Here is a 27,146-nt window from a genome sequence, read left to right on the forward strand (position 1 = left end):
GTAGCTTCCCATACACTCCCTGCTTACATCACTGACATGCAAAAAGATTTCTCAATTTGTACCTAAGCAAAGCATGGTGCTTAAGTCTCCACAACGTGCCAATGCAGAGTGGCTGAAGATAATCAAAGATGTTGTCACAAATAAATCTCCTGCTATTTTTCCACCAGGCACATTACAAAAATACATTGTGCAGTGACAAAATGCTTTCAAATGAGAAATAATGGCACAATTTATTAAGTAGATAACTCCTTGCCCTCCTTATATCTCCTTTCCAGGAAGAAACATTTCTGGTATGGGAAATACATTCTTTCCAAACCACACTATTTTGCAGTTTGAGATGTGTGATTTTCTCTTTGAAGCAGGTCATTTAAAACTTTCCATTTCTCTCTCTTTTTTCTCAACTGGCATAATTTATTATTACTATTATTTGTTCGCAGAATCTGTACCTTCTCCTCCAACAAAAATGCTCCCAGGGTGGCTTACATACAGTCATTTAGAACAAGGCAATCCCTGCCTACAGGCTTACAACCTAAGGGGAAAGGGTCAGAGAGGGGAGAAGTGGGGAAGAGAGAATCAAATTCAAGCCAGTTCTTAAACAGTTGTTCTCAAAGACCAGCTGGCCCAGTTCAGGGGTAGGAGGTGCCCAAGGGACGGCAGAGCTGATGAAGTAAGTTCTGCTTCCTGTAATCTCCCACTGGGACAATCTAATACAACACTGCTCCCAGGTGACGGTTGAAAAAGTGAGTTCTGCTTCCCAACTACATTCAGAGTTCACCCCATTGCATTTAGGGCTTCACTGCACCCTACTGCACCCCAGTGCTGCTCCCCTCCCAGTAATTCTCCTTGCCTCTTACCTGTTTCTCTCTCTTCCTTGCTCCAAGTAAACCTGTTGGTCCAGGCTTTTCCTGTGGAATCTTTGCAGAGATTTACCTCTGTATATACTAAGTTGCCCAATGTTTCCTAAGAAACTCAGTAAGTTTCAAACCTGCAACTGAACCCTATGTTTTTTTGGCATTTCCTCCTGAAATTGGTGTGTAACGGACATGTCCCTATGGACTGCATGACTCTGGGCATTTTGCATGCATGGTATGGGAACATTTGAACGAGGACCTATGTCGACATCATGACGGATGGACAACATTTGGCTTTGAGAATCACAATTTTTGCAGGCCTGATAAGTATCAAGCGAGTTGTTCTTATATATCAGATGCAGCAGGTAAATGAAGAACATTTGCAGACCTGTGGTTACCCACCAAGCAGAACACAGTCCCCAGAGAAGTGCTGTGATGTTTCAGGTGCTTGTTTTTGCTGCCTGCATGGTGAAAAAGAGAAGGCTCGTTGATTCCCTGCTAAGCCATCATATATGGTAAGTGGACTGTGTTCAGTTTGAAGTGGAGTAACAAGTTATAAAAGACTATTAGAGGCAGAATACTCCCAGGATCCAGATTTTCTGCAGCAGTCACAAGTAAGTGTACTTTTATCTCCTTTGCCCATGCCTTTCATTTCATAACCTTTTTAAAAGACTGAAACTCTTGAGTTCCATCAAATACTAAGCAACAGGAGTTCCTTGTGCACCTCCAAAATTTGTTCAGGCTGGTCCCTCAACCTTTTGGAGCAGATTTTGAGGGTGCAGCAAGGGGCGAGGTGAAAGAGAAGTTCCAATGTGCAGGAGGAAGTCTGTTGAATAAGCATAACAGCAGTACTGGATAAAACTATTACAGTAACTTTGATTCTATTTAATTATTTTAGACAGTGTACATGCCTGTCCAGAGATGGAGCACACAGCTGCCCTACAATCTCTTAAAAGTGACAGCTATTCCTGTTAAGTAAGGTTATGCCTTTCCATTGGGATGGAATATCAAGGAGACCAAAAATAAAATTCAGGGTTTTATTTTCTTTTTAAAAAGTCACCCCCAGTGGCTGAATTATACATACCCACAGGCAAGACCATATCCTCCAGTCAAACACATCCACACTTAAACACATCAATGGATTAGTCATTATAAAGAGTCCGTGTTTCTCATCCAGTTGGACCAGCTTTTAATGACCCATAGACAAATCCCAAAGAACGTGCCTCTGACCATAGGTTCTGGTAAACTTTAAGCTTCTGGAAAAACTCATTTGAAAACTATTAAGTGGGAGAAGGCGGGGGATGGGCACTGCAGATCCTTAGACTTTGAACTTCTTTGAAGCAGATCTGTGCTCGCTACTAATAGTGTCAACAGAAGTCAAGAGCTTCAGGAGTGCACTTGGATTGTACGGAAAGAGGTTCCTTCTGTGTAGTCTAGAAACCGACTCTTGCACTTGTTGAAAACACTTCACTGATTTTTGAAGCACCCCTTCTTCTGATCCAAGTTTATTTAGCAAAATTGTGGAGTGAAAAGGTGAGGAAGTATCCAAAGTCTCCTGAGGCAACACACATCGTTCTGTCTGGCCATCCAAATTCATAAGGCCAGTGACTTCTGCACAAGCTCGATCTAAAGGTGTCTGCCTCATGTCTGCCAAACTCTCCTCTTCTATCCATTCCACCTCCGAATCTTCTGAGCTTTCATAATCCACCAGCCTTTGAAGGGCTCCCACCAAAGATGTATGATCAGACTCTTGCAAAAGGTTAGACTTGCTGGGTTTTAAAGCTTGACTGTCAGTATGCCACAGTGCAGAAAAATCTGGGAAAGAGGTTGAAAGGATCTCAGAACCGGATGGGTAATCATACGAAGCATCCTGCAAATTTGAGTCTAGCCGGTAGGCACTTTTTTCTCGGCAGGGCAAGTTCACCATAGAAAAACTGAGCTCTCCATTAGAGGTGGTCTTGAAGTATTTAGAAATCTTAACAAAATGGTCCCAGTCTTGTACAAGAAGCTTTAAGTATCTTACAAAATATTCCAAGAAGCAGGTTTCAGATGAAATCAAGAAATCAAGTAGAACTGTGGCATCAAATGAAATACTTTTCAGCAGAAATAAGAAGATACAATGGGGATTGCAGCCATTCTGATGTGTAAAAGCAGCCCAGGTTCCATCATCAGAATGATATAAGGAAAGACCAGCTTTGTGCCAGAACCTAGAAAGTTAACAGTTGTAGAGTAAGCAATTCATTGCTTTTGAATCAGTGAACATTTTAGCAAAGTTCTGTTATTTACCATAGCCTGGTCCAAACATAATGAGCTTGGTCTAATACGGCATAGTTCAGTGTAATGTATGCTGCCCATGCACATCATCTTCCCTCAACATTTCCAGGGCTTGTCAAACCATAGTTTCCAATTATATCTAAACCAGGAAACTGTGGCTTAATCTCCTACTACAAAGCAGGCTATGAAACCAATATATGCTGCGAGAAGTGAGGTTACAGGGAACCAGGCAGAGGGCTTTCTCGACAGTGGCACCCGCCCTGTGGAATGCCCTCCCATCAGATGTCAAGGGAAAAAACAAGTATCTGACTTTTAGAAGACATCTGAAGGCAGTCCTGTTTAGGGAAGTTTTTAATGTTTGAAATTTTATTCTGTTTTTAGTGTTCTGTTGGGAGCCGCCCAGAGTGGCTGGGGAAACCCAGCCAGATGGGCAGGGTATGAATAATTTTTTTTTATTATGATGATGATGCATCCTGGTTTGTGGTCAGTGATCTGGAATCATGAGGACAGTGCATTACACCATGTTGTGAGCTTCCCAAAGATATCATACTGTGTGCTGTTAAATGCTTGCCTAGTAAAATGCTTGCCTAGGTGAATCCTTTGCCTTATCCAGCAAAGCAATTCTTATGGTTTAAAATAAACAAAAAAATGCTGAACTTATTAGAATGATTTATTACAATGAATACTAAGCAAATCAGTATGGAAAAACAACATGCATAGTAGATATGAATGTGATGAAATACCTAGAGAAGGTTTTCCAACTTGAAACTCTCAAAAGTCAGGTACTAAAACATAGCATTTTCTGAAAGTACAGTTGTCACCCAATTACAAGGGTGCAATCCTCTACTCACTTACCTGGGAGTAAGCCACTGGAGTCAGTGGGGGTTAGTGCTCAGTAGACATACATAGGATTGTGCTGTTATCTAACTATGGAAGTGCTAGGTTATTATATTTGCCTAAAGGTGAGGGTTCTTTAAGGTGATACATGTATGCATTAGAGTGGGCACACATCTTATAAACGGTATTCCCTCATATGCTAGAGAAAGGGAAATGGCTTTTTAAAGATGGTGCCCACCACACATGGCTTTGTAAGCAGCTGCATTAAAGACTGATTAAATATTTTTTTACCTGATCAAAAGGCTTAAATTAATCAATGCTACAGTCTGCATTTATTCATTATACTTATAACCCAGCTTTCAAAACAAAGGTTCCTGCTTACTAAAACACTATATGATTATTTCATTAGAATACAGCACATCAAAATATAAAACCAGAAATCCAATATATAATGCAACAATTGCAATTCTGCAGCAGAGACACCTGTTGCTGTTTCTTTAAAAAAAAAACTCAGCCACCCCCACAAGCCCAAAGGACATGATACTCCTTGATTTGGTGTTGTGAAACTGTAATTCTTGAAGCAACAATAAATTTCTATATTGTTTGGATAGTTCTGCACCTCTAATTCCCAAGATAAAAGCTTCTGGGTTGTTCGTTTTTTTACAAATGTTATCTTAAACATCTTTTTTTAACTCATTATATATCATTTCCCCGTAAGCTTTTACTTTACTACAAACCACCATATATGATAAAAAAACACCTTCTTTCTCTTTGAATTTCCACCACTTAATTCGATTTTGATTTAAACATTTTCTCCAATCTATTAGGTGTTAGATACCATCTATATAACATTTCCATATAATTTTCTCTTAAAGCATAATGTATTGTAAATTTTATGCCCATATTCTACAATTGTTCCCATGCTTCCATATCTGTATTATAACAAAAATATATTACCCAATGTATCGTTGATGATTTTACTTGTTCATCCTTTGTCTCCCATTCCAATAATATCTTATACATTTTAGACAGCACTTTAGCATTACGTTCCAACAGGTGTCTTTCCAAATCGTTTCATATCTGTCAGGGAACTGCCATCAGCTCAGAGGCAAGAGGTGGAAGGGCAGTTGTGTTACAGGGAGCCTCTGAAGATCTTGCGAAGCAGTTCTTCCTTGGGCAAGGAGGGAAGCCCCGCCTCCAGTGGGGAAGGGGCGCAGGGATCAGAAGATGCTAGGGAGAGCCTCAACACTAAGCCTGAGCAAAGCGGAGGGGACGCAAGTCCCCCTTTGCCAACGCCCACTTTACGCAGTAGGTTTGCGCACAGAGAGGGGAGGAGAAGGATGAGGGTCACACAACTGTTATGCTGGGGAAGGTATAAGGACCGCCCACTCCCAGATTCTGCTAGCGACTGAGCAGACATGGACTTGCGATGCTCCGCACTGTAAATAGTTTGTACAGATAATAAAGCCTGGAAAAGACATGTTGGAGTCTTGCCTGTTTGCTCTCGAGCAACCACACCAGTACCTGACAATATATTTCTTAAATACTTCATTCAAATGACATTGTATCCATGTTGTTAACATTCCTGATAAATCCTTAAATTCATTTAATTTAAATTCTCCTCCATCCTCTCTTAATAAATTTCTATAAGTTGCCCACCCTTCCGTCATAATCTTTTTCTTTACTCCTATGGCTTCCAATGGTGAAAGCCAAAGTGGTGTTTTTTCCTCCAATAGATTTTTATATTTATCCCATATATACAAATTTCTCCTAATTATATGGTTTGTAAATCCTTTATGTAATTTCACCTTTCCATACCACAAATAAGTGTGCCAACTAAAAACATCATGACCTTCTAAGTCTAAAATATGCAGATTTTTCCAATGTCAACCATTCATTCAACCAGCATAGACAAGATGCTTCATAATATAATCTCATATATGGCAGGGGAAAACCTTCTCTCTCTTTCACTTTTATCAATATTTTATCTTTTCAGGTTTTTTCCTTGCCAGATATATTTAGAAGTATCTTTTTGCCATACATTGAAACATTCTGTTTTGCCAACCACCAGGATTGATTGAAACAAAAATAACTTTCTTGGTAATACATTCATTTTTACATGGCATCCTTTTTAAACCCATTTCTACCTCTTACTCCTACTCCCTTCAGTTAGTTTCAGGCTGAACTGTTACCTGAAATATAGATGAAATCATTTTCTTATTTGTGATGCCCAATGTTTTTTTTTTTAAAAAATGAATAAATAAAAGGTTTATGACTTCAGAAAAGTGAAAAAGGACACTAACCTTTCAAACTTTAAATGAACCGTTAATAAAGTTTTCGCAGCTTCCAACATGTCGTCGTCTTGTTCTATGAACAGCATAGAGAGCCATGCGCAAGGATGTTCACATGCGTGAGATGACCACACATGGCTGTTTAAGAATGCCAGCAGTGGGTGCATAATACTCTCCAGATGAACTAAAAGCAAAAATGAGAAGGAGAAGAAAGGATCCTTGTGAGCCAAGCTCCCTTTAATCAAACCAAACATTCACTTTTGAGTGTTCCCAAGTGTGCCTTTTGCACATGCTCTAGACTAGCTACTAACATGCTCTAGACTAGCTACTAACTGCTCTACTAAAAGGTTTCAGAAGGAATACAGAGGGAAAGTTTCAAGAAAGAGTGTGAATTTGCATATTACCTCCAAATACCTTGTGATGGTAGGCAACTGGCAGCCTGTGGAACAAATCTGGCGTAACGTTAATTTAAGTTCATTCTGCATTATCCTAAGCCTGGCTAAATGATAAAACAGCTTTTTGAACCCAGGCAATCTTGCCAAAGCTGGCTGGCGAAAGCAGACAAAATTGCCAGAAATGCATCCATGCACCACCATAGTTCTTGCTCTCTCTGTGCCTCCCACTCCAGTGACAAATTGGGCCTTTTAGGCTCGGTGGAGGTATAAGGGACTCCTGGCCATTAGGTCCAGTCATGACCGACTCTCGCTTTACTGGCCGAGGGAGCCAGTGTACAGCTTCCGGGTCATGTGGTCAGCATGACTAAGCCGCTTCTGGCAAACCAGAGCAGCGCACGGAAACGCCGTTTACCTTCCCACCCCAGCAGTACCTATTTATCTACTTGCACTTGGACGTGCTTTCAAACTGCTAGGTTGGCAGGAGCAGGGACAGAGCAACGGGAGCTCACCCTGTTGCGGGGATTCGAAGCGCCGACCTTCTGATCAGCAAGTCCTCGGCTCTGTGGTTTAACCTACAGCGCCACCTGCGTCCCTGGACTAAAAGGTAGCTTGAGACAAATCAGGACTGAGCCCCAAAAGAGTCGATGTTTATCTCACAGCTCTATAAACAAGTATCTAGCCCTATAAACAAGTATCTAAACAGTGAATGCAACACATCCATAAAACAGCATAAAAGGCTTCACATTTGGGATGGTGATAGACCGAAATGGGTGGACTGAGCTACACTTTAGAAAAGGCCTGGGCAAAACTGAAGGGTCTTGGGCAGATATTTGAAACCAAGTACGTTTGGTGCTTGGTTAATGTTAACAAGCAGGCGAGGTATTCCACAACCTAGGCTAGTTTCTAGCTTCTAGGAAGTGAAACTTGATGCTTTGTTCAGAAGGGTAAAAAAAGGACCTGACACAGCAGATTGTCTGCCACAGACAACAAACAGGAACCCTGAGGCCTAGGTCTTCTGAAATGTGCAAAACTGGTTCTATACATACATATCATTAGCTTCTCCTTTAAAGAATTAATTGATTCCAATTTCTTAATCAAGACATCTGTGGGTGGAACTTTCTAATTAGAGAGAAACGACATACCAAATTATACTGCATGGAAAATTTGAATTCTCTAGAGTTGTCTTTCAACATCAGCTTATACACCCACCCCCATTTGGAACTACTTGGCCACATACACCCCCAAAGCCATGATGGAAGTAATCTCAAAATCTGAAAAGCCATTTTAGTTGGCTAGCAGAGTAACAAAGAACGGGTGCTGATACACACACAAAAGCAATTCACCATTCTAGGATTTCTATGTATTTTCAAGACAAAGTTCTTTTCATAATCTCACTACTTGGTATATAAAACCTAAAACAACTTGTTAAAAACCACCTTTAGCATCTTCTTTTTAACTTCCTATTACAGCAATACGCACATCAGAATTAAAAAAACCAACCTTTGGGGGAAAAGAGTGGCCTTTGCTTAGTTCTCACCAATTAAAGTGGTCCTTATTTACATAACTAAAGCTTTAGCTGCTTTGCTGTTGGTATTTGTCTGTCTCGAGAAACAATGGAGGGTGCCTCTGGGGTGTCGTCAAACCACTGAGTTAGCAGCACCGAAGTGAATGAAACCCCTCCCCGCCCCCCCCCCCCCCCCGCGTGGAAGCCTGGGCAGCGTGTATGATGGTCCTGGGCTGCCCAGACAACAAGACCCCTCTCTTGACCTCACTGATGTGGTCCAAAGGAAAGCAGAGCAGTACATTTGGCACTGGCTTGGCTGTAGGAGTTGCCTGAAGAAGACATGCAAGGCACCATCCAACAGTCTTAATCTACTGATTAAAGCTTGCAGCTTAAACAAAGTGCTGGGAGAGCATGTATCCAAGCAACTATCTGGTGCCTTGATAGGCCTTCAGGCAATGTCTTGTCTTACGGGAATAATTAAACTTTTTAGATCCACTTTGGTTTTCTGAGCAAGTGCTGGAGGCTCCACTCCTTCTGGTTATCCTCTAACCCGTACAGGAAGAAATGTAGATGCGGGTGCCAATATGAACTTCTCCTATGGTTTATTACTGTAGATAATGGCAGCAGTATAGTCGGCATAACTTGATATAAAAACAGACCCCATTGCTAACCCCATCCTGGTGCTACTTCTTATCCGAAACGCATCCTGGAATGCATTGGTAAACTCCTTGTCTTTTAATATAAGGATCAGCACAGTAATATTTGCTACTACCAAACATAATTAACACCCCCTGTGGGGGCCCTGCACAGACAATAGAATCTAAACTTAGAATTCAACAAACAGAAATTTCTCATTAGGATTATGTCCTTTCAATTACCAACTGACCAAATAAATAAAAATGGGGGGGGGCAGGAACTTGTAGGAAATAAACAATGAAACGAAACAATAGACTGTATTGACAATTGCTCATTCAAAAGCCACCTCCCCCTTGCTATAAGAGTACATTGGCTCAAAATAGGACATAAACCCCTGATTTTTAATGCCTGGCTAGTTCACAAACTCCAACATGGACCCCCTTTTCTCTACACTCTGAAGAACCAGAAGGATGCTATGCTTCACTTCAGGGCATGTATACCCTTCTTCTGCCCTTTCTCACTTTGCTTTTAGAATGGGTCTGTGGCAAATGTCATGCTCACTCTCCCTTTAAGCTTTTTGATAAGTATTCTTTTTCCTCTCTAGATCAAGGTGTGTATGTACAGGTACGATTTCCTGCCCACTTATATTGCAACACTGCTGTCTGAAAGCAGCACCCATATGTGCTGTCACTTTCATTTCAAGTAATAAATCAATCTTTCCTTGTTCTTCTTCCATATGTACTTCCAGCTGGCATAAGGTTAAGAGTAAGCACATACTTTTCAACAGAGAAGGTAACCACTCACCCCCTCAGGACCAAGGATGGGTTGGGGAGGAGGCTCAGAAGCACTTTGTGTCCTTGGGTGTAATGTTGCCAAACCCTAGTCTAAATTGTTACTTCCAGCAGCTCTTGCAACTCGCAAAAAGAAGGGAGAGATGGAAGTGTTTTGATGGAAGGGTAGAAGGGATTCTTTTGTTCAACACTACAACACTGCCAGGCCTTATGTGGCGTGCTGCCAAAACTGTGAGCCTGCACTAATTATAGAAGTAAAATTGGCAATACGAAGTAGAATTGCCCATTCCCGTGAACTGTTGATCTAGAGAAGAGGCACATGGAGAAAATGGTAACCGTTTGGATGTGGAAATCACAGAATTTTTGTAGAGTTGGGACCCCACCCCTGGGTCATCTTGTTCAAGCAGGAATCACAGCTAAATAATTCCTAACAGATGGCCATCCAACCTCTGTTTAAAAGCCTCTAATGAAGGAGAGTCCGCCATCTTCTGCAGTCAGGGAGATTGGCCTATCACCCTTCACTCCTTTCTAAAGCTACCCCTCTCCCACAAAACTAATGGCTGGGAAGGGTATAAGCCACTTTGAAAACTTACCTCGGGCTTCAGCTTCAGATGCAGAATCTGTTATCTTAACCTCTAAAGCTTTAAGCAAAACCAAGCTCAGGGCTCTTAGGGTCACTTGAGCAGGACTGCAACAGATACCCACTTCTGGCTTCACCTGACTGCCTCCATAGTGGCTCGCCTTTTCACTAAGGGTAAAACGATTCAGCCACCCAGTAGCTACAAACTGCAGAACGGTACCAGCAAACACTAATCTGTCCTTGTCAAAATGCAGGTCAGGGTGAGAGAAAGAAGGCACCTTTCCCTTGATTAGGTCTTCGCCAGCCTTGTGAAGAATGCATTTCTTAAGCAGCACAATAGCTTTCTTCTTGATTAAATCATGAACGGGTGAAGTGACAAGACCCAACACGCATGAAATGTTCAAAAGCAACATCCTTTGACAGACAAGGTTCAGTGGTGTCTGAGTTCTAGAGGCCACAAGTAGTTCAAGGAGGTCCAGAAAGCTGCTCAAGTCATTTGTGGCTTTTGCAGATACTTGGGCAATCTCAGAATAAGAAGATGGGATGCGGTTGTAAAAGTCTTCAAGCACTTTGTCAAGAGAAGTAAGAATCTTCTGTAGCCCACCTATAATGACAGCATCAAGCAGTGTTTCAGGACCATCTCTAAGACAGTTTAGCTCATCTACTAAATTAAAGCAGCTTTGTAAAATCTTAAACTTCTAAATATTGATTTTTGCTCTAGACAGAAAAGCTCACAGTAAATATTTTCAGGCACACAAACTATTCTAGTATATGCTGCCTTCTTCCCCTACAAGTTATTTACAAACTAAACCTGGTTCAAACAATACCTCCTTTACACAATCCTTCATCTTTTAAAATTTCTCTGATCACGTTTGTAAGAGTCCACAGGCATTCCGCTACATGACTGCTCTTGGGAAACCCAGACAAAGCCTCTGAACAAAAAGCAAACCAGGCGCTGTTCAGGGAACCCTAAAAAAAGAGAGAGGAAAAAACAATTATCTGTATTAGGGTTCAAGCAACTGGTAGACCTGAAGAGGTGCAATCTGACCTCTTCTCCTACACCTGAGCATTTGGAAGCATGTGAATAGCCTTGAGACTCCCAATACCACAACTTGAATTCAGAACACAAAGACCAATGGTGGCTTCCACAATGGATAGTACGTAAAAACAGGTAAAGGACCCCTGGATGGTTAAGTCTAGTCAAAGGCGACTGTGGGTTTGTGGTGCTCATCTCGCTTTAAGGCTGGGGGAGCCAGCATTTGTCCATGGACAGCTTTCCAGGTCATGTGGCCATCATGACTGAACCACTTCTGGCGCAATGGAACTGTGATGGAAACATCCCAGCTCCCGCCAACCTAGCTGTTCTAAAGCATGCCAGTGCAAGTAGATAAATAGGTACTGCTGCCGTGGGAAGGTAACGGATAGGCCATTCTGTAATGGGCTTGACGTTTTCACAGCAAAGAACACTGCATTCTCTGGGTCAAATTATGAAATACGAAGGCAATACCAAAGTGAATGGGAATCGCTCGGTCCTTTGGCAAGAGCTCAGCTATATCATTAGAAATATTCCAACTCACTGTAGCTCTGTTTACTGTATCTATAGGACAATCAGCTGAAAGGTTTTAGCTTTGAGAAACTTTTGGCATGGATGCTGGTAGCTACTAAAACTTTCACTGCTGCCAAATGGAAAGACAACCTTACAAGACTTTCATATAAAATGAGGATGCAGCGTTTAGCATTTGGGAGGGTGGTGTACCTCATAAATTATGTGTTGCCAAAGGCTCAGAGGACTCTGAAAAACTCTTATGATGTTGGGTGGGACTTTATCTTAAATACAACAAATAGAGATACACAGGACTCCCTCTCCACGGTACAACATGAAATTTGGCTTTCCTAATGGTCTTGGGCAAAAGATTCCTGCATTGCAGGGGGTTGGACTAGATGATCCTCATGGTCCCTTCCAACTCTATGATCTACCTGATACCCTTTCGTATCTCTCTCATTTTTATTGTGTTTGACTTTGATTTACTTCAATAAAAATCTTGGGGGGGGGGGACTGTAGAAAGTGGGTCTGTAGGGAACAGACAGATTTTGCGAGGAAGTTGTCACCCACTACTTAGCAGCTGCTAGGCTTAAGTTGAAGGTCTTGCATTTGGATAGTGGATCATGAGATATTGCAACCCTTAATGCACTGTGCAGACATTGTCTTGATCAGCCCCTTAAGTGTGCAATACTTCTGAAGACGGAATAATAAATATTTAGCTTCTCTTATGTTATGAAGCCCTCTGCCTGATTATTCTGGTACTGCACTACCAAAAGAAAGCTAATACAGTAGGCTGGTGAAACAGCAGAACAGGCTTCACCTGCGTCCACCCTCTGGATGAAATGCTGAGGATGCAAAAGTTGGCTGAACATGGGAGAGAATCTGCATCAGAACCCAGGAGTGCATATACAGAGCTCATGCTTAATAGGGGCCACATGTGCTGCCACCATAGAATCACCAGTCAGTACCCAACACCCATAGCTCTCCTACAGTCATAGAATACAGTGGTACCTTGGGTTACATACACTTCAGGTTACATACACTTCAGGTTACAGACTCCGCTAACCCAGAAATATTACCTCGGGTTAAGTACTTTGCTTCAGGATAAGAATAGAAATCGTGCTTCAGTGGCGCGGCGACAGGTTACAGACTCCGCTAACCCAGAAATATTACCTCGGATTAAGTACTTTGCTTCAGGATGAGAATAGAAATCGTGCTTCAGTGGCGCGGCGACAGCAGGAGGCCCCATTACCTAAAGTGGTGCTTCAGGTTAAGAATAGTTTCAGGTTAAGAATGGACCTCCGGAACGAATTAAGGACTTAACCCGAGGTACCACTGTAATTAGCTTAGCCTTCTCTCTAACATGATAATTTTCTATGTGCATGGAATTGTTCATTTTTAAAAACACACACACACACAGAGAGAGAGAGAGAGAGAGAGAGAGAGAGAGAGAGAGAGAGAGAGAGTAGGCAGGCAACAAATGAGACACAAGACATGCAGGTATGTCTGGGTACGCTGGTATTCTTTTAAGAAAATCGTAAAGGGGGTAGCAATCAATATTATTTTACTATATTCTGCATTTCTATACATAATATTCAATATATCTAACAGTAATTGATCAAACACAGCACTAAAAGCACAATACAAAAATCTATACAGTGGTACCTTGGTTCTCAAATTTAATCCATTCTGGGAGTCCGTTCAACTCCTGGAATGGATCAAAAACCAAGGCGCAGCTTCCAATTGGAAGCTGCGGAAGCTACGCTAGATGTTTGGCTTCTGAAGAACATTCACACACAGGAACACTGACTTCCAGGTTTTCAACATTCGGGAGCAGATTTCAACAACATTCAGGAGCACATTTCAACAACTAAGATGTTTAACTATCAAAGTTCCACTGTACTTCAAAGCAGCTATCATACCCCATGCCTACTGAAAGGCTGTGGCAGAGGGAGAACTGGGAAGCAAGGCTACTTTGGAGACAGAATAGGCTCTTCCTTTTCGCATCTGTTATTGGCAGTGGCCAATGCCTTCAAGACAAGCTGCATTTAGCTGCTCCTCTCCCTGAATTGTTTCAATTCAAGCTGGTCATTATAAAAATTACAGTGCAGCTTTAACAACCGATGTCATTATTTCTGTTGCCTCCGTCCATAAACTCTCTCATTTTGTGTCATGTACCCAAGACAAGGAGTGAACAGAAGGTAGATCATGACCTATTGGAAGTTATTTGAGTGCTTTGCTATAGCAACGATTTCTGACTCCCAGCAATAGAACCAACAAATGACTTTTCCTACCTCAATTTGACTACTGAAATAAAGCCCAGAATAAACAAAAGCAGACTATTGTGTGGAAGGACTGTAAGTTCAGTTCAGATAGTGAAAATAAATTCCTAGGCTCAAAATATGCTCAGAAGGACCTTGTACTTTCAATGCTGGTGGTATTTTGTACCCAACTCTGGTTAGTGCATATGGAGGTTCTAGCAAAAACAACAAAGTAGATCATCATTATATGAAGTCTGTCCACTCGTTCAACACTGTAAGCCTGAAGACAGAGGCAGTCTTGCTTTTATTTATCTTATATAAGCCACTCAGAGTCTTTGCAACTGAAGAACAGAATAAAAAATGTAAATGTAGAGCTTTAAATAATGGTTAAGTAGAGAGGAAGCTCTCACCAACAAAGACATTCTACAATCTAGGCACTACCATGAAGAAAGCCCTCCCCTCTCTTGCCCCCGAAGATGCAAGTGTTTTGTCTGACCATGTTTTGAGTGAGTAAAGAAGCACACCCCCCCCCCGATTAAATCAGCCTAGGATGATGGAGTAACACTACAGAATCTGATTAGTTAAAAGAAGAAAAAGTGATTCATTTCTCAAACACCGCCTTAAAAATAGCTCTGCCAAGTTAAATAAATCTTGGCTGTTTAATCAATTAACAGCATTCTCCTATAAGTCTACTCAGAAGTAAGCCCCACTGAGTTCTATGTAGGTACACAGTTGCAGCCATTTACCCAACAGTAAACCCCATTGAGCTTAACAGAACATCCCATAATTCCCTCTGGTGTGCAAAAGAAAGCCTTTTCTAAGAAGATATCTGCCATCCACAGATTTTAAAGTACTTAAATAAAAAATAATGAACCTTAAAAACAACATTATGATTAAAAAAGGATCCCCTAATTACTTGCACAGATTTTTAAATCAACTGATTGATGCAGCTGACTTAATTACACACCTATTTCAAAAAACAAAGAGTGAAGCAGAAAGCTGTTTTAGTGGGAACTAGCCCAAAGCCCACTTTGAAACTCACCTCTTCTGTTAGTTGAAAATGCACAAGGAAGACCAAAGCTTTGGAAGCCTGATAAGATAGTTGTTTATCAGAAATAAGTAACAGATGAATCTGCAATAAGTGGAAAAGGGAGGAATTGTAGATAAGGGATATCTTAGCAACGGAGCTATTTGGGGGGTGGGGGTGGGGAATCACCCCAAAACTTACTAATTTTGAGTCTATGTTGGCTTCTTTCAGAAGAATTCTAATAATCTCTACATATTTCTGTTTTGATTCAACTGCTACTCCTTGGGATTGCATTTTGGATAGCATCATCTTGATCAAGGTTAACTGAAGCAGCATAATTTCTCGTGAATGGCATATTGAACGAATCACACTTTCAGATGTGTCCGGCTCATCATGTGTCTTGAGGGCTGTAAACGCTGGATCAGAAGAGTTCCGAGCACCAGTGTTAGGAGAAAACAGACTCATTGCCCATGATTTTCTATTTGTTGATGACAAGTGTTGCAGTGATATAGGATTTAGAAGAGCTGCACAACTATGACTATCTTTCAGAAATAAGGCATCTACCAGCATATCATCATACATTTGCTGGAGAGAGTCCCCATTGTGGGACAGTTTGGTATTTTCAGTCATTCTTTGCACATTCACATTACAGAGATCTGAGTTGCTTCTCCAATAAGCAGGGAAAGTTCATCATTTCATGCAGCTTTTTCTCTGGTGTAGCTAGAATTAAAGGCAATAATGAATATCATCATCATCAGGAAATTGTTAAATCAGCAAGAAAACCAAACAGTTTAGATTAGTTATCTAACGGGAAGTAAGTACTTTTGGAAACAGTGCAATCTTATGCATACCTATGGGGGATGTAAAGCATATCAGATCTAGGAATATTGAACTCCTTGAAAGAAAGGTGGGATATAACAATAAAAATAGATATTGCAGCCCAACAGTGCAGTTCTTTACAAGTCTATTCAGAAGCAGACCCTAACGAGGTCACCCTCCTAGAAAAGTATGTATAAGATCGCAGTATAAATCTACTATTGCATACATTTTATCAAGAAAGCACATGGCTTTGGCAAATAAAACATTTCAGCCAAACAAATACACATCTCAGAACTATGTTCGTTACTGAAAACTCACCCATACCTGAGACCATTAAGAGAAGGAAGGATGCAACCTACTAGGTTAATCAACCTAGGTTGTTTCTTAGGTTAATTATTATTGTGATTGGCACAATGCTGTTGTAATAGAAAGCGTTTGAAATCTTTAGAGGGCTACATAATAAATGCTACGAATATTAAGTAATATAAAGCACAAGAACTTCTTTGCATCCTAGTCCTTCCCTCATATGCCTCATCTTAAAAGTTATCAATATGCCCATCTCTTCCTGGTAGTCCTTCCTTGGAACCTAATACATTTACAGAGCAGAATGAGGTGGTAGGATCCTGAAGGGGCTGAGTGGACTTTTGCACGCTGCATATATTACAAAAACCAAAATCTGAAGTCCAGAAGTAGCACAGGATGAACAGAGCCGCACACAGGATGGCGGGAGTTGATGACAGATAACAGCTCCGTCTGTGATGTGCTAGTGGTTGGTGAGGGATAATTCCATTATTATTTTTTAACGAGGACAGTTCATTAAGAATGTTAAGAGTCCTGCTGGATCAAAACAAAGGCTCGTTTAGCCTTCTACCTGGCTATTTTTCTGACTGGAAATTGTTTTAACTGATTTTAATACTGGGGTTTTTTTGGGGGGGGGGTTTAAATTGATATACAGTGGTACCTCATGTTAAGTTCTTAATTCGTTTCAGAGGGCCGTTCTTAACCTGAAACTGTTCTTAACCTGAAGCACCAGTTTAGCTAATGGGGCCTCCTGCTGCTGCCGCGCCGCTGGAGCACAATTTCTATTCTCATCCTGAAGCAAAGTTCTTAACCCGAGGTACTATTTCTGGGTTAGCGGAGTCTGTAACCTGAAACGTATGTAACCCGAGGTACCGCTGTATAGTGTTTTGCTAGAAGCCGCCCAGGGTGGTTGGGGAAACCCAGCCAGATGGGCGGGGTATATATAATAAATTATTATTATTACATTATTGCAACCATGTAGATATGTTGCAATCAGTCACTGCCTCTCAGCCTAACCTACCTCACAGTGTTGTTGTGGGGATTAAATAAGGAGGCAAGCAGAGGCACAACTTGAGCTCCTTGGGCGAGGGGTGGGGGGAGATGGGAAATAAATCCAACATAGCTTTAGTGATTAGTCCACCATCTTGTGGACTCTTTGGAAGCCCACAAGCAGAGCCAAAACATAATAACTCCTCTCCTGCTCGCGTTCCCCAGCAGCCGGTTTTCTGGAGCACGCTGCCTCCCATAATAAACGAAGCCTCCCCCCCCCCCCGCAGTGTGGTACAGTCCACTCAACCTCCTCAAGGCTCTACCACCGCGTCCCGAGAGCGAAAAGACCCGCAAGGCCCTCCAACAGCATCACTACAAAGAACGCCCGTGCGTTGCTAGGCAACCCACCCCAGCTTCTAGGCCTAGCCATCGAAGCAGCGCTAACACCTCCTCATCGAAAAGTCCGAGCCTTCGCCGTCGCAAAAAAACCAACCCCTGGTTCGCGCTTTCCGGCACTGAGGGAGATAAGGAAGGCTCCGCCCCGCTCTTTCTCTTAGCGAACCGTAGAACATATAGATCTTTTCATTTTCAAAATTATAGAGTGACACCAACACCCGGAACTTCCGGTGGGAGCCCATAGAGATAAGAAAAGTATAGAGTGAATTCGCGCTGCATGAACTTTAGGGGAATTAAACGGAAAATCGCTACCGGCCATCGTTTTGTATGTGGGGAGCTCGGGGGGCACCCACTCCCTATCTGGACGAAAAGCCCCTTTTCTACAACCGGCGTTAGCAGGCGAGAGAACAACAACAAAAAGTTACTGCCATGATTCCGGAAGTGCCGAAAGGGAGTGCAGCGGGACTGTGCCCCTTATGGTGAGGCGGAGGGAGTGGGTGGGGGGACGGACGGACAGAGAGGAAGAGAGCGAGTGGAGGGGGGAGGGAGGGAACGGGGATGTGGGAGGGGAGGAGCGCTCGGAACCCCCGCGCGGCCCAATCGGGAGAGGCGGTGGGCTGCGGCGCGAGGCGGAGGTGAGCCGAGCGCGGCCGCTGATTGGCTGGGCGCCGGGGTCAGCCCCTGCCCGGTGACCCCGGAGTGAGGAGAGGAGGTGGCTCCTCCTCAGTCAGTCAGTCGGTCGGTGCAAAGTGAGTCCCCCTCCGCAGCCGCTTCTCTTCTTCGCCTTCCCAGCCGTGCCTACGGCTCCCTTCTCCTCCTCTAGTACGCAAGCTCTTTCCCCCGCCTTGCCCCGCCAGCGAGGGGGCGAAGTGGCCGCGGGCTGGCGGCTGGGCCGGGCCCGTGAGTGACTGAAAAAGAAAGAGAGAGAGAGAGACACGGAAAGACAGACAGGTAACGGCCGGCGAGGAGGGAGGGGCTTAGCGCCCCCTCCCCCAATAGCAGCACGGGCTGGGGGAGAGGAGAGGTGGTAGCAGCAGCAGCAGCTGTTGTTATTATTATTATTATTATTGGGTGAGCCTCACCTGGGATGGTGGAGGAGGGGCAGGGATAGGATATCTGCCTTGGCTCATTGCTTGCAAGCTAAAGAGGGGCCTGCTCCGCTAGAGGTTTGGTGGGGTGCTTAGCCCCTTTGCCATATCAGTAGGGGTGGCTAGGTTTACCCAGTTTTCCTTTGCAACTGCTATTTCTATAATTATTTATTTCAGTAAACGCTCCTTAACCTAGCTTTGGAAGCAAGCTTTATGGCTGTAGTTTTGTTTTTGTAATTGTGTGTGTTTGTTTTTAACTCTTATAACCTATCCTGGGACCTCTGGTTGACAGACAGGTAAGAAGGCTACTAGAAAAATGTAGACCTTGCAGTGAAAGGCCTCTATGAAACTGGAAAAAAATAAATGGCTATAAAAGTTAATAGTCTGAGGGTGAAAAAAATGCTAGAACCCTGCTGGGGTCTGGCAGAGGGTGAGGCAGAGAGAGTGTTTTGTTTCTCTTGTAGTAGTTTGCTGCATTTTTGTGCTGAGGAGGGGGCTTCTCTTCCCTAGTTGTCTTCTGCTTGTGTTCAACCTGGCCATAGAAATTGAGCTAGTGTTTCAGTACAACCTAAGGAAACAACTTACCATTGTTTATTATCCTGTAATTGTTGCTTGGCTGCTTTATTGTATCCACATAAATAACTTAATTATTTTATAATAGCGCCTGAAAGCGATATCCCTCCCCCTGCCAAAGTGAAAGACTCATAGTGTTGGATGGTACATTAAAGGTCATTTAATCCAACCTCTGCCAGTGCAGGACATCTGTTGCTACAGCATCCCCCAAATGTGGCAATCTAACCTCCGATTAAAAAGCTCTAATGCTGATGTGCCTATCACATTCTGAAGTACAGTAGTCTTTCACTGTTCAACAGCTTGTGCTACCAGGAAGCTTTTACTGATGTTTAGTTTCAATTTCTGTACATGTCTACTTAGAAGTTCATTCCATTGAGTTCAGTGGGGCTTCCTTTCTAATGATGTGGTTAAGACTGTAGTGCTAGGTTGTGTGTTGATGGGGAGGTATGAAATGTGGCCACTTATTTGTCAGAGGCAACTTGGAAGCTTGGGAACATAGTTGGAGATTACAGGAATAGATTCAGAAGGAATAAATGTGACTCATTTGAAGAATTTAAAGATGATGGGGTGGGTTAGTTGTGTTAATAAGAGTTCTGTTAGGGCAGGTGGAGTTTGCTTTCTAACAGCATCTGACTGGCCACGGGTTTCCCATCTCTGGGAGAAGGGAAGCAGGTAAATCAAGATGAGTTGATCTGGGAAGGGTATGTGGTGAGGAATGAGGTGACCTATATCGTCACCTCTGCTCAAGTTCCACCCCTTCTCTGGCATGAAGGAATTGAGAAGTAATGGCGAGTTCTTTTCTTTAGATTAAAAACTATGTGTTTAGAATGAGAAGCCTTTTCTGAGTACCTCAGAGATTTGGGATTTTTGTCACCTTCCACACGTCTCACGGCAATGTAGAGAATGCAGTAAAGCAGCTCAGCAGTTTAAAACAGTAAAGAAAAGAGCAGCAGATAAAACAGCTATACCAGCTAGACACTTATAGGATATACATATTCACATAGCTGGGAAGGCATGTTTACAGTTGTTTCTGGAAAGTACAGGTAGTGGGCATCTGTCATATATTGAAACGAATGCTTTTCCATAGACCCACATTGCTCCCTGCTCCAAATTACTGTGGAGTGGGCTTCTGAAATCTTTGGACGTTGTAGGAGAAGCTCCCCTGCAGATCGCAGTGATCATATGTGGGTTATGGAAGAAGTTGATTCTGCATAGCAAATTAACACATCCGCCCCCCATTACCCAGTTTCTCTATGTTCCGAGTGGACACGTGGACTTTTATAGCACTCTTCTTAGTGTGTGTGTGTGTGTGTGTGTGTGTGTGGAGGGGGGAGAGTTAATATACTGACACCCAAGTATATGGCAATTTACAGAGTGATTTAGAAGATGGGTTCCTCTTTCAAGGAGCTTACACTCTAAATTGTGATGTGGGGAGAGGAGAAGAGAGAAGGGCAACAGAGGAAGACATAAGGCATGAAATGTAGATATTCTTCTAGTTCTTTAAATATAGTGTTCAGCTCATATAGGAGATCATAGAAATATTTTTAAAACTAAAATATTTAATAAAGGCTAGTATGACACAGCAAATTAACAGTAGCAGTGAATTTCCAAAGTGTGAAAGCTCCACAGCAAGTATGCTAGTCTTAAAGGAGTGATTTTCAAATTGTAGAGCAAGCTGCTCTGAGGGAGGTGCAGGGCACAGAACACCTGAAATTTTGGAGGAGTTTCACGACAGGATGCTGAAAAGCTAGGGTTTTCCTTCCCTCGCTAGCCAGGATCTGGGTGCTCTCTGGTGGAGCATCCACATTTGATATATTGGAGGGGTGTGTATGACTGTATTCCCAGTGCCACATTATACTAACATGATTTGGGAATAAGGGAGCTCTGCTATAGCTGCTGCTTTGTTGTAAGGCTGCTTCTTGTGGAGGGGGGAATTGGTGGAAATGTTGTAACTGATTCCCCTTTTTAAGACCAGTATACAATTAGGACCACCGTCCCTAGATTTCCACAGGCAGCATGTAAGCAAGAATCTCCACACACTCACCCATAAGACAGTTTATTGGGGGACAGCCATAAGGTTGGGTAGAGGAAGGGCTGTAGCTCAGCAGCAGAGTACCTGCTTTTTATATAGAAGGTCCCGGATCCAATCCCTGGCATCTCCAGGTAGGGCTGAGAGAGACTCATGCCTGAAACCCTGGAGAGCTGTTGCTAGTCAGTGTAGATAGTACTGAGCTAGAGGCCTGACTTGTTATTCAAAACAGGAACCCTAGTTTAAAACCTTGAGGAACACTGCTTTAAGGTGCCATGGTAATATATGCTACAACAGACCAACAATACTGCTTGAGTTTGATCTACTTAATATTGTCATAACCTCATTCCTTCCTTAATTTTAAATATAATTGTTTCCTCCTTTGTTCTCCAGGGGCTTGGGCTTAAGTACTGTATACTGATCGGGCTTAACCTTTGCCGTTTTGGGGGTTGCCCAAATCCAAAAAACTGGAAATGGGGTGTTTGCTAATCTCATCCCTTCCCCTTCGCTGCCAGGAATTTTGGGGGGAGGGCAGCACACAGTCAGCAGGTCTCATGTTATCCCTGAGTGCTTTTGGGGGCCCACAAGCTATTAGATTCCAAAGAAACTGTGCTTCAATTTTTATAAGTTAAATATTTTAATGGGGGGGGGAGATTATGAGTTTCAAGCTATAACAGAAAAGGAAACAAAATAGTCCCAAACACATTGCCGGTTTCAGATATGAAAAGTGTATATAGGTATCTCAGGTTTGTCGTACTCTGTAAGTGAAGGATATACTGCATGTATGTGAAAGCAGCAGGTAGATGCAGAAGTAACTTGCACATACTCTTCCATGTAGCTCTAAGACTACTGAAGCATAACAGCAATGTGTTGGAATCACAAATCTTTATTTCTGAAGCTTATTATTTTGGCCATCTGTTTTACATTTTTGACATGATCCTTAGGTGGTTGTTTATAGCACACTCTTATATGTATATGCTCTGAAGTAAGTTCCATTGAGTAAAATGGCGCTTACTTCCAGCTAGGCTGTTACAGGATTGCGGCCATAGTCTTTTAAAACTATCACAGGGAAGTCTATAGCCTGGCCCAGTGGTTTTCAACCAGTGTGCTATGGCACCCTGGGGTGCCTTGAATGATGGTCAGGGGTGCCACGGGCAACAGTGGCCTCTGTCCCTCTTTCCTTCCCTCCCTCCTCTGTTGCCTTCTCGCGTCTCTGCCTCACAAAGGCTTGCATAGTTGTTTATTGCAGCAGCCCTGGCTATAAGCTCTACAGGCGAATGGTGCCTCTGAGAGGCACCTCTTTTGGGGGTGGGGGGCAGCTCAGAGACCAGGGATGGCAACAGCAGCTGCCTGGAGGACTTTCAAAGGGAGAGGAGAGGAAACTGAGGGAACACTCCACAAGGGAAGGTGTTCGAAAAAGGGTAAGAGGCTGCCAGCTCTGGAGGCAAGTGGTGCTCCTGGGCTCCTGAGCCCCACAGGGGTGTCACAGAAAGAATGTGGAGCCGTGGACTCAAAAAGGTTGAAAACCTCTGGTCTAGCCATTTCAGAGTTAAGCGTTTTCCCCCTTTTTAATCTTGCAGGATCTACTTAATATTTTTAATTGGCCTGTACGACTTTGGTTTTGACTTTGTACTTTATCATGAAATTCTGTGGGCAACCTAGGGATAGTTACCATCTCTCAGCCTAACCTTCCTCACAGGGATTATTTACTATCTATCTATCTATCTATCTATCTATCTATCTATCTATCTATCTACTTATTTACTTATTTATTTATTTCCTCCCCTTCATCCAAAGGTCTGAGATTAAAATTATAGAGTCCAATTTTTATTTATTTTTATTTTTTAAAAATTGAAACAGCATAAAACAAAATACAGAGTTTTGTTGTGAGAAGAAATTGGGGTTGGGGAGGGAGACCAATAAACTGCCCTGCACTCCTTGATGGAAGGGTAGAGTAAAATGTAATAAAACAAGTGTAGAGTAAGGAATGAACTTGTACCAGCTGCAACCCTGGTTCTTCTTGTCATTCCAGGCTCATGCTGCTGCAGAATAAATTCGCAGATTTTGAATCCAAAACAAAAGTCAAGAGGCAAAGATGTAATGGAAGAATCCAGTATCCAGGTGACAAACTTCAATCCTGGTTTTTTATGCTTTCACACTATTTTGTGAGTGTTGTTACTCAGATTCTTGGCTTGCTGACAGTGTATTGTAACTGTTGGCTGATGTCTTACATAGCTTCCACTGTGATAAAATGATCAAAATGTTGAGAGATGCAAGAGGCATAGTTGTTTTCTCTTTGTATTTTGGCTAGTTACCCTGGAAAATTTGGATGGCCTTCTAGAATTAGCTGTTCTAAATTTTACATAGCATGTATTGTGTGCAATATAGGCAATTATTGAAGACTGATTTCATGCATGCTTCCTTCAAAGGAAGCTCCATTGTATTCCCATAGGATTGTGGCCTTCATGTAAAAAGGTCTCCATTTTGGATATTTTTTTGCTTATACAGGTAATAAACGTATAGTCGTACAAGTTAGATTTCAAAGTGAAGAGAAGGCAATGCAACTAGAACCAAGTAAACTCATAACTATGGATTAACTTCTAACTGGATCTGTGCTTTTCTGAGCATCAATTTCTGCTACTTTTCACTTGTCTGGTTTAGATATTAAGCACAGATTTGTACTGTATATGCTAAGATATGGGAAAGCCTTGGGCCTGCATGGTCCATCTTGCACTACCTTTTTATTGCACTGCAATTAAACCAGAAAGTCTTCAGCCCATTTCTTATGGGGGCAAGACTCATGTGTATCTTCACTTATTAAGCTGAGATTTTTGTCTGAACCATGGTATTTTGTGCATATCTCTGGAAATTGGATATCCTCTGTGACTGATGTATGTTTATAACAAAAAATGTCTTGATGAGATGGGGTTCTATTGATACTCTAGCAGTGAAAGAGTCAAATGTTGTTTTTGTTCAGTGAGGCTCAGTGTGTTTTACGGGGGCTTTTTAGTATTGCAAGAATTTGAAGATATGTCACCAGCGAAAGATTTGCAAAGTAAACAACAAAAGGTGGAATATATTGGCCTTAAGTGTTTTATCTTAGTTTGATTGAAATTCATCTTATGTTAAATATTTACATGTATCTGAAGGCTAAAGTATATTCAAATGTTTGTGCTATTTTATATTGCAATGCTCTTATGGAGTCTTTGTGATCTTGAGGTTTTTTTGCACTTGTTTAAATTGCAATCGTATTATAAAACAATGAGTATATAAAATTATAAATGACATTTTATATACAAGTAAGATAAAATCTGGATAGTTGAACTGGATCATCCTGCCCACAGTCTAAAGGTCCTGTTTACTAATGTCAAAAGCGACCTCCCTAGATTTAGGATCAAAGTAACATGTGGGGAAGGAAACAGTTCACAGGGAACCTAGATCTGGTTCATACACTTATTTAACATTAACAAGTCTAAATTGGAATTCAAATCTTAATTTATATACACACCGATTTATATACACACCAATAATATGCCTAGTGCTTTATAATCATTTACTCAGTGTTCCGCTGAGGTTTTACAGTTGGCTAGTTGATGTTTAGCTGGAGTGACTTGCATAGGACCACCAGAAATGGAACATCAGTAAAGCAGCATTGCATACCATTTTTCTAGATCCAAGTCAAATCCTGTTCTGAATAAGTGCCAGATGCACTAATGTGCCATTGAAGCTCATCACAATCTGTTGACTGACTCTCTGCAAGTATAGGAGTGAGCCTTCAAGTGAGAAAGAAGGTCAGGAAAGAGGAGTGTTGTACATTGTCTATATATGTTGACAGTTATAATCCTGAGAAAGGAACTGAGTCTCTGATCCTATGACCTGTGCATTGAAAGGCCATGTGGGTATACAAGCCAATAATAATAATAATTTTTACCATCCTTTATACAAAGTTTACAGGGTGGTTTACAATGTAAAACAGAAAAATACATGCCATCATAACAAACAGAAACAAAAGCCCCACAGTTAGAAAGGCATAGATTGTTTAATTAGCCAAAGTTCTTGGGAGAAGAGGAATGTTTTTGCCTGGTGCCTAAAGATATGTAACAAAGGCACCAGGCAAGCCTTCCTGGGGAGAAGGGAGCCACTGCAGAAAAGGCCCATTCTTGTGTTGCCACCCTCCGGACCTCTTGCAGAGGAGGCACACAAGGAAGGGCCTCAGATGGTGATCACAGCATCCAGGTTAGTTTTTATGCATATACCAGTAGGTGGTCCTTGAGTTATTGAAGGCTCCCACCCCTAACTTGGACAGTCGCTCCAGAAAGATACCATGCTTGATAGTATTGAAAGCAACTCAGAGGTTGAGACAGAGATCATCATTCAGGGAACCAAAGTAGTTTCTATTCCATAACCTTACTTTAGGACCCCAAATCAGGCCTAAACTGGTAGTGGCATTTCTATTCCATAACCTTTCTATTCCATAACTTATTACTTGATTATTTGGCATACAGAGGTTTCACAGGAGGGGAATTATTTCTTACCCAGAAATCTTTAGAAAGAGCGTTGGATGTATTTCTGTAGACTATAGTGAGGGGGCATCATTCACCTGCCATCTTCTTCACAGTATAACCTTTAGGGTTTTAATGCTTGTACATCTCTCTGCATGCTAGAAAAAAGATGGGATGCTGATGTGCCAGTGTGTGTTACTGTTTTTTCTTCTCTTTGTCCACCCTGCATTTTTCCTCCATCTTGTTCTACCCTGCCAAGTTACATGTCTTAAATTAAGCATCTTTTTTCAAACCGCTTCCATTATTTCACCCTGTTTTAGACACCCTGGTGTTAAGATGCATGAAATTGTCGATGAACAATTTTTATTTTTGCTTGCTTTGATCTAACAAGACTACGTTCTTTATTTCAAGGAAAGCAGTTCGCTTGACACATTATACCTGCCAACAAGGTTATGTATAATAAAGATGGGAAATACAACAAACAAAAAGTGACCTCTGCTTATAAGGTAACTATTTTTTTAATTGAACACTTGAAACTTTGATTTGTTTTAGAAAATGTTAAAATGCCTCTTTCTTAGGGTAGTAGCAGTGGAGGACATCCAGGATCTACTCATTCAGTGCTATCTTCAGTGATAGCATTAGGGATAAATGGCTGAGGCAAATAACAATAAATGAAAGTTTCATTGCAATTTCCCCCCTCCCTGGCTCGATTTGTATTATAAAACATGTTATAGTTACCCAGCCACAGAAAAAGTTTTTATGAGAGAGAGAAAACTATTTCAGATACTGGGTATTAAATGCCAAATACTAAATACTGAACTTTGTCAGCAGCCAGTGTGGCTACCCTAGTTGTTGCTACTCAAAATATCCAGGCAAATTTTAAAGAATGTTTAAGAACTGCAAAGCAACTTTAAGGATTAGTTATGGTTTTCTATGTATGTATAAGTGTTTCTGAAAACTATTTTTAAAAAAAACCAGTGTAGTTTTTGAACAATAACAGTTTTCTACTGGTTCTTTGGTTAAAGTTGGAAGCAAACCATCCTCTACACTTGCACAAATCTAAGTCAGAGGAAGAAAAGCTATTGGTTCATGCATACATTGCAAATCTTAAAAGAACCCAAAGATTTTTTTTAATGCATAGATAGTCCATTTGAATTGCAGTGTAGCTAATTCCACTGTTCTTGAGGAACATGTAGATAATGCTGCATGACATTTTATTAGAAATAGTTGTGTCCATTGATACTTAGGAAGTAAGAGCAACGAGGGCCTAAATGGCACAGCCAGATCACCCTCACAGTCTTAAAAATGTAGGTGTAAAAGGGCAAGTGTCTAGGCTTCGTGAAATAAAAAATCAAGGTTACGATTTTTGGAAAGAAATATCAGAAACTGAGGGGCAATGGATGAACAACTGATTGACCAATGGCATGAATTTAAATATCTAGGAATTCATTTGGAATGT

General features: G+C 41.8%; 2 protein-coding genes across 5 annotated transcripts in view; one reads left to right on the forward strand and one right to left on the reverse strand.

The window, feature by feature from the left end:
• Positions 1-17,962, reverse strand: part of LOC309356777 (ceramide synthase 3-like) — an 87,134-nt gene extending 69,172 nt beyond the window's left edge. Inside the window, exons 1-7 of one of the 3 annotated variants that reach the window (XM_081888509.1) lie at positions 17,508-17,962; positions 15,192-15,710; positions 15,006-15,095; positions 10,987-11,128; positions 10,173-10,763; positions 6,266-6,437; positions 1,875-3,058 (exon numbers count right to left, since the gene is read on the reverse strand). In XM_081888509.1, the coding sequence (XP_081744635.1) occupies positions 2,170-3,058; positions 6,266-6,437; positions 10,173-10,763; positions 10,987-11,128; positions 15,006-15,095; positions 15,192-15,620 (2,313 nt within the window). In that variant the 5' untranslated portion in view covers positions 15,621-15,710; positions 17,508-17,962 and the 3' untranslated portion in view covers positions 1,875-2,169. Of the gene's footprint in view, positions 1-1,874; positions 3,059-6,265; positions 6,438-10,172; positions 10,764-10,986; positions 11,129-15,005; positions 15,096-15,191; positions 15,711-17,507 lie in introns of those variants that run through there. The other 2 variants (XM_081888507.1, XM_081888508.1) reach the window with 2 other exon arrangements.
• Positions 17,963-18,131: 169 nt separating this feature from the next.
• Positions 18,132-27,146, forward strand: part of ASB7 (ankyrin repeat and SOCS box containing 7) — a 37,707-nt gene continuing 28,692 nt past the window's right edge. The window contains exons 1-3 of one of the 2 annotated variants that reach the window (XM_081888755.1): positions 18,132-18,446; positions 23,218-23,306; positions 26,099-26,193. The gene's annotated coding sequence lies outside the window, so the exon portion shown is untranslated. The remainder of the gene's footprint in view (positions 18,447-23,217; positions 23,307-26,098; positions 26,194-27,146) is intronic. The other variant, XM_081888756.1, reaches the window with a different exon arrangement.

This window comes from Podarcis melisellensis (genome assembly GCF_964234715.1).
Source record: "Podarcis melisellensis genome assembly, chromosome: 14".
NCBI lineage: Eukaryota > Metazoa > Chordata > Lepidosauria > Squamata > Lacertidae > Podarcis > Podarcis melisellensis.